General features: G+C 36.0%; 2 protein-coding genes across 2 annotated transcripts in view; one reads left to right on the top strand and one right to left on the bottom strand.

The window, feature by feature from the left end:
• The first annotated feature begins 2,447 nt into the window (after positions 1-2,447).
• LOC120072492 (inactive TPR repeat-containing thioredoxin TTL3) lies at positions 2,448-6,065 on the top strand. Its single transcript, XM_039024855.1, has 6 exons — positions 2,448-3,486; positions 3,631-4,072; positions 4,274-4,469; positions 4,568-4,740; positions 5,004-5,337; positions 5,501-6,065. Exons 1-6 carry the CDS (start codon positions 2,967-2,969, stop codon positions 5,621-5,623), a joined length of 1,788 nt encoding a protein of 595 aa, XP_038880783.1. The 5' UTR covers positions 2,448-2,966; the 3' UTR covers positions 5,624-6,065.
• Positions 6,066-7,040: 975 nt separating this feature from the next.
• LOC120067581 (succinate dehydrogenase [ubiquinone] iron-sulfur subunit 3, mitochondrial) overlaps positions 7,041-7,809 on the bottom strand; it is a 4,223-nt gene continuing 3,454 nt past the window's right edge. The window contains exon 4 of the mRNA XM_039019130.1: positions 7,041-7,378. Coding sequence (XP_038875058.1) covers positions 7,195-7,378 — 184 coding nt within the window. The 3' untranslated portion in view covers positions 7,041-7,194. The remainder of the gene's footprint in view (positions 7,379-7,809) is intronic.

Raw genomic sequence — 7,809 nt, 5'->3', positions numbered from 1 at the left:
TTCTCGCAAGGTTCGTTCCCTTGCTTCTCCCATGTTGTTTGGTTAAGTAAATTCCTCTTCTTAATCCTCAAAAGCTTGTTCTTCAAATTCTTCTTCTCCTCCTCTTGTTCTTTTCTTTCGAAGTCACCTTTCCTCACAGTCATTGTCTACAATCATTATTTCTCATAATTTTTTTTTTTAGAAATGAAGTCAAAATTCAAATTAGCTAATTGCTCGATTCCCCAGCAACGACGCCAATTTGTTCGAGATGAAATTAGTGTTGCTAATTCAATTTAACCCTAGGCAAATGAAATTTATAATGCTCAAAACTAATACGTAGTTATAGCGAAAGTAAGAGGTCAATCCACAAAGAACCTCTATTAATTGGCAAGAATTGACTTTTGCATTCCAAATTGTAACAACTGGGGGTTGTTAGTTTAAAAAAAAACTAAGTAAAATAAAAATAAAATCAATTGTAACAAGAATTGTAACACAAACTTTCTTTTTTATATATATAGTAAAGATTCGATAGAGGGAAATTCTTGGGAAATCTTTATTAGCTAGGTTAATTCTATCATTGATTTTGAACAAATACATGAAAACTCAACATCCCATAATCCAATAGGGTAAAAACCCTAAAGACCCTATTAGCTAGTTAGATTGCTTTAGAAACTAGGGTTCTCATGATTATGACATTCAAGAAACACTACAGAGTTAATTTCAAGAACGATTGTTTGAATGCTCCAAATTAAGAAGTTCAAGAATTAATTTCGGAAAAGAAGTCCTAATTATATCTAGAAAACTTAATTTTTACAACCTATCTTACTATTATGCAACAGTGCCAAGTAAGATTTTCATATAATAAATTAATAGAATTAAGGCGTCAACTATTTTCTATTAATTTCTATTCAATTTCGATCCAAGAACATTCAAGAATACAAAAAATTCAAGAAAATACACAAAAGATCTCAAGAATTTAATCCTAGACTAAAGATTTCCCAAGAAAATTACTTCCTAGCCATAAATTGGAGAAGTCTTCAAGGTATCCATTGAGGAATTAATGAAATACATGAAGAAGTTCACAAAAAGATTTATGAATTTTACAAGAAATTTCTCAAGACAAAATAATTTCATGGGTTTTTCTATCTAATTTGTTCTAACATTCCCTCTCTATCAAACAAAAAATGATTTTTCTCCCTTGTTGAAGAATTCTTGAAAATGAAGTTTTATTTGCTGCAATCTTATGATGACGTTGGTTCGACCTGTGTTGTGTGCAGGGGCACACACTTTTTATTTTTTTGTCAATCTCTGGAGCATTGCAACGTTAGGTATAACATTGCGACGTTGTCTTGTTTTGCAGCATTTTGATGCATTCTATCTTATAGCGTTGAGTTAGCGTTGGGTCTACTTATGGTGAGAGTGTTGCGAGATTTCGAGTGGTGTTGAAGCATGTTGAATTGGTTCAATTTAGGGGTAGAATGGTAATTTGTCATTGCCTCTTCTTCTAAGTTGATTCTTTTCTTCAATTTAGCTCCAAATTTGTTGTAATAACTCTTTAGGTGTCGAGATTGGATTTTACCTACAAAATGAACATTTTAAGCAAACAAATAACATAGAATTGAAGAACTTAACACTACGAACATAGCACTTTTTAAGACCTATCAGCTCCCCCTAAGGATGAAGAATTCTTCTGCAAAATGAATCAACCACCACAAGAATAATGGTAGAACCAACTGCCATGAATAAAAAATATTTCTTGCTTTACAAATAATGAAAAACACTTAAAGTTTATTCTATTGTCAAATCACAATAATTTTTATTCAGCTATCAAAATACTATAATCCTTCTCTCACCAAATATATGTGACAACCCTAGTAAGGCTACTTCTTGCAGTTAAATAGCATAGTGAAAAGATGAAAAATATCCTCATTCATATTAAGCCGATCATAAACAAGGAAAACAACTTGAGAAAATAAAGCACATAATATTTCAAATAAGAAAAGAAATATTATGCAAAAACAACATCTTGTGAGACATCCTTTAAGACATATTCTGAGACATCATCAAAACGACCAATGAGCAAATTCCAAAAATCTTAAACAAATACATAGTCAATGACACATCTCTAACAGAGTGTATCTTAATACGTTTTTGTAGTGATGAAGACTTTGTAAATCATCTTTGATTTGTGGAATCGAACTTTTAACCTTAAAATTGATAGTACAAGAAGTATGTACCACTGGGCTCATTTTGGTTTGAGTATTTTCGATTCAACGTTTTTAATATGGTTGAACTTTTTGGTGTAATGGCTACGAAGGTGACATTTTAATTTTATGGATGTTTGGAAGATATTTCAAACCTTTTCCCAACGTCGATGTAGCTGTCCTCGTAGAAACCAAAATGTCAACGAACATCCTCAACGTGGTGTCCTCACAGTCGTTTCCATGACGCAGCGCTGACCTTTTGTTTCTAAATATTCTGAGATCCTTATTCCTCTCTGCGACCGAGTCTTCCGCTCTCCCCTTCTTCTCTTTTTCCCTCTTCAACTAATTTCTTTTCAAACCCAGACTTAATACAATCTTTTTTTTTTTTTCCTTACATTTCATCACAAAACCCCCTTTCATTTCTACTTTTCATTTTTTTCCCCATCACTCAATCTCATTCTCCCGAATTCCTCGTCTTTTTCCACAACAAATTTCTGGGTTTTTCCTTCTTTTCGCATTTCTTTTTTGAGAAAGATAACAGAGCACTCTGTTTCCAAGGACCAGCCTCTCCGGGGGGTGCGATGCAAATCAGCTCCTGGGGTTAGGCCCTCTCTCTCTGTATATATATAATTTTTCATTACTATCAGAAAGTTTTCACCTTTTCAAATGATGGGTCTGAAATTGAATTCAGAAATAACGAAAGTTCCGTCACATATGGAACACTCTATAATTTTTTTATAATCGTGCCGATTCTTCGTTCGAACTTGGGGGGTGGCTTCCAGAATGGAAGACGACATGTCCGACAAGAAATCAAGCTGTGGCTTATTAAACGCCGTGTTTGGCCGCCGTGGATTTTGGCCGAGAAGAAGCGCTTCAAATTCTTCATTGGCGTCTCTTAATTCAAACAATAACAATTTCGTTAAAACGGCAAACAGCATGAATTCGAAACGCCGACGCGGCAGCTCCGACGAGGCGGCGTTCTTTCATGTTTCGGCGGCCGAGTCGAAACCGGCGAGCAAGGTGGGTCCGAACCAGCAGAGCCAACAGAGGGTTTTGTACTCGAATCAACAGAGAGGAGTTCCGATGAATAACCAGAATGAGGGCTGTAAGATAGCGGCACCGCCGAGCAGAGTGGCAGCGGCCGGGAATGAGTATGTGGACCAAGGAAGAAGAGTGCCGAAGGAAGCCGTTGGAATCTCCGGCGAGCTTGAGCTCATGATCGCCGATCACCAGAAATCGAAGGGGACTAATGGGTCGCTTGTTCGAGCCTCATCCAGCAATGTCATGCTTTTTGGAGATTTGGGTAATATCATCAAATTACAGGGACTAAATTGAAACTTTTTAAATGAGGAGGACCAAATTAAAACTAAGCATGTAGGACTAGAATGACAGTTTGTTAATGATTTGTCTTTGATTCTCTTAAGGGTGAATTCCACTATTTTGACAGGTAACTTAAGACAGGGAGGGAATGGAGGAGGAAATGCATACAATGTGGTTGATTATGTGCCCAAAACAGCAAGAGAAGAAACTCCATCAACAAATGGGAAATACCAAAATGGTGGGATGGGGAATATAGCAAAGGGTCAACCGAAACAAAGTGTTGAACAATCAAATTCTCTTTGTCGAGCGTTGTCAACTCGAATGGATCCCGAGCAACTGAAAATTATGGGGAATGAAGATTACAAGAATGGAAGATTTGCAGAAGCCTTAGCCTTATATGAAGCTGCAATTGCAATAGACCCGAATAAGGCGTCATATCGAAGCAATAAAAGTGCAGCTTTAATAGCTCTCGGCATGCTTCTTGATGCAGTTTTCGAATGCAGAGAAGCCATTCGGATCGAACCCCATTACCACCGAGCTCATCATCGACTTGCGACATTGTATCTTAGGTATTGGCAACATCTTAAAACTTTCTTTAGTAATATAATAGCCTATACAAATCCTCAATTTGTTGGAAACAGTACTTGTCTAAATAAGTTTTGTATAGTTCTTCGGAGAAATGGAGGGTGGATATCTACATTGACTTCTTGGATCCTCTTCGGCCTCGTTGGATCTAACATATCTACAATGTTCTTTGATTGAGAGTACAGATTAGGAGACACAGAAAAGGCAATGTATCATTACAAACAATCAGGACCAGAGGTCGATCAGGAGGACTTACCCAAAGTCAGGGTTGTTCAGGCTCATTTGAACAAATGCACAGAAGCAAGACGACTACGAGATTGGAACACCCTAATCAAGGAGACTGGCTTTGCAATAGCATCAGGGGCAGATTCCGCACCACAGGTGCTTAGTTATTAGTTATTTAAATCATGTTATCGTTTCTTGTTTCCTGTTTTAGGGTTGTTAGTTACTAATTGATTCTTGTGACTTGTTTGCAAAAGATATATGCTTTGCAAGCTGAGGCCTTTTTGAAGCTTCACAAGCACCAAGACGCTGATGAGGCCTTATCAAGAGGTCCAAGCTTTGAAGTGGATGCCTATACTAAGTTCCTTGGCCCTGTTGGTAATGCCAATTTACTACTGATTCGAGCTCAGGTCGACTTGGCTGCAGGCAGGTTCGTGTTTAAATATCAAACGTTTTGCAAGCTACAGCCTTACCCTTTGGACTAAAATATTCTTGTCCATATGAACGTAACTCAACACTTAAAAGGATGATCTTCTTTTAAGTTCGAAAGAACCTCCACTCTTGCAATTTCAAAGACCGAACTTATGTATTCATGTTAACAAACTTAGTCACCATGTATCAAAATTGCAACATAGGCATGAATATCTCTATTGTGGATGCTACCATGGTTCTCAAAATGGTGTGTAACTGCAGATTCGATGATGCACTGGAGGCAGCACAGAGAGCTGTTCGGCTTGATTCACACAACAGGGAGACTAACGTAGTGATGAGGCGAGCTCGAGCTATTACAGCTGCTCGATCAAATGGCAATGAGCTATTCAAAATATCTAGATTCTCAGATGCATGTCTTGCATATGGGGAGGGACTTGAGCATGATCCATACAATTCTGTGTTGCTGTGTAATCGAGCTGCTTGTCGGTCCAAACTTGGACAATTTGAGAAAGCGGTTGAAGATTGTACGACAGCCCTTAATGCTCGCCCGTCATATGGCAAGGCTAGACTAAGACGAGCAGATTGCAATGCGAAGGTACCTTATATTCTTCCTTCCTTCTATTCATCATATTACCATTTTTCAAAAACAAAAAGACTGAGAACAAAAGTTAATGTAAATAACTCGTCAGTCCCATGAATAAACCCCTCATTCCCATATTTCTGTATCATATAAGTCCTTGTAATGCGATGTCATGCAGTTGGGGAAATGGGAAGCTTCAATAAAAGACTACGAAATCTTGCACAAGGAAAATCCCAATGATGATGAAGTCAATGAAGCACTCTCCAAAGCTCGGATTCAGTTAAAGAAGCAGCAGGCGTAAAGTATAGCAGAACAAATTGAAATATATTCCATCATGATCATTTGTATCGATGAGGCACAACCTTTATGTAGATTGTAAAGAAAAAAGGCACCATTGTGGCCAAGAACCACCGGGAGATCAAAAGTTGTAAGTGTAAAGTCCAGGGTTTAAAGAGAAATAGAAGGCGACTACGGAATATTATGACCAGTAATTTCTCAGCAAAAGTTGGTGTGTTAGGATTTCACTTTGCCCAAACTTATTTCTGTATAGAATTGTACTTGTAGTTTTGGTTATTCTTTTGAAGTTTGATACCATAAATGGGATGGCAACTCTTGATTAAGCTACTTTTCTTCTTGTGTCTTGATTCCCCCCCTCCCTCCCTTTTTTGTGGAGCACTTGTACCACAATTGTGTAATAAACACTACTTATGATAATTATTTAAGGGTCTACAAACCATTCTGCATTTTTCCATTTTGCATCGCTTGTTTCTGTCTTTGAAAATAGTGTGTTTGGGAACCTTTTCTATTTGTTTTAAAGTTAAGAGAGAGAGGAGGAAAAAAAAAAAAAAAAAGATAAATGTACTGCAGAAGCAATGATCAAAATTTTGATATTTGTTGAACATAAAGGAAAATATATATATATATATATATTTCAAGAAAAAAGTGATGGTAACTTCTAATTTGTATGATTGCTTTTTTTAGTTCAACGGCTCGGATTTAAACTAAATAGTTGAACATAGAGGGTAAAATTCAAACTTCTTAGTCAATGATATATACTTTATGGTCAAGTTAGACTCTACAACCACGACTACTCAATCAAACTCATTCAACGTTTTTTTGTTTGAAATCAGAAGTGAAAGAGATAACACAAAACTTTTGACAAATATATGAAGAACGAACCTACTTATTAATTAAAAAACTTTCGAAGAAAAACATGGGTTAGATAACGTTGCGAGAAAAACACAACATAAGGCAACATAGAGTGGAAATGTATATTTCAAAGCAAATTTCATTAAGATTGTCTTTATCTCCTTCACAGTCAAGTTAATAAATCACGATGACAAATAAAAGAGACATGAGAAGAGAAAGAACACTAAAGACATACTGGTTATACACTCGTTCATTCCAATCTCGAAACTATGCGTAGTTTTCTACAAACTGTTGGTATTATAAATGATCTCACTCGTGCTACAAAGGACAGGATAAACAATTGAATAAACTCTCTCTCAATCCAATTAGAACGGTTCGTAACTCACTCGAACACTACCACACACTACTACAAAACAACCACTCGAGAAGAAAGGTCTCAACATAGAGCAACAGTTGGTAAAAAATATATATATTTATAAGCTGCAAAACCTAGCCCAAAAGATGGAACTAAAACTGTACTAAAAAAAGATGGAAATAAAAATGGGACAAACTTCATTGGTAAATGAAGATGCTATACAGAACATCTTAATGTTGTGGAAAGTGTAAAATCAAAGTCCACACAACCACTTCATTATAACGAATTATGGGTATCTTTCTTCACAGATTAAGATTGAAAATGAACTTTGATGATTTTAGAGAACACACATTAAAAAGCTAGAAAAGCTAATTGTTGAGCACCTTATTGGATTTAGAGATCAAATGCATTGCCTTCATACGGTGGATGGCAGAGGAAGGATCAAGGCTTTTGGGGCAGTTGGCTGTGCAGTTTTGTACAGTTCTACATCTATAAAGCTTCGTCTTGTCTTCCACTATTGCTTGCAATCGTTCCTTCTCGAACTCATCTCGACTATCATTTTAATCAAGTTTAAACCTCACATCATCAATCATAGATTAAGGGTTTTTTAAACTATACACTAGTTGAACTCACATCTATCTCAATGATATAATATATTTCTACCATTAACAAAGAATAAGAAAGAAAACAAATAACAATACCTACTCTCAAGACCCAAAATATTATCTTGAATGAGCCAATAATATGTTTTAAGACACAGCTGTGCTCAAAGTACACCAACATAACTTAGAAGGTATTACCTTTTTTTTTTTCTTTTGTTTTTTGTTTTTTTTTTTTTTTTTTTTTTTACCTCACATTGGTTTGTAATGAGCCGTTTTCTTCCTTTTAACAACTTCAGTTAAATACCAGATGTAATATATATATATATTAGATTGAGGAGCTTGTTTGACATACAATAAATCTGGTTTTAAATTGTGTTAAAA

The sequence above is a fragment of the Benincasa hispida genome, chromosome 1 (assembly GCF_009727055.1).
Source record: "Benincasa hispida cultivar B227 chromosome 1, ASM972705v1, whole genome shotgun sequence".
NCBI lineage: Eukaryota > Viridiplantae > Streptophyta > Magnoliopsida > Cucurbitales > Cucurbitaceae > Benincasa > Benincasa hispida.
The sequence above is the reverse complement of the archived record's forward strand: the minus strand, read 5'-3'. Positions and strand labels throughout refer to the sequence as shown.

What these genes read in the sequence shown, in the direction of transcription:
- LOC120072492 (XM_039024855.1), top strand. Translation starts at nt 2,967, where the DNA reads ATGGAAGACGACATGTCCGACAAGAAATCAAGCTGTGGCTTATTAAAC. An exon ending in GGGCAGATTCCGCACCACAG is followed by an intron (nt 4,470 to 4,567) that starts GTGCTTAGTTAT and finishes TGTTTGCAAAAG; the next exon opens with ATATATGCTTTGCAAGCTGA. An exon ending in GTCGACTTGGCTGCAGGCAG is followed by an intron (nt 4,741 to 5,003) that starts GTTCGTGTTTAA and finishes GTGTAACTGCAG; the next exon opens with ATTCGATGATGCACTGGAGG.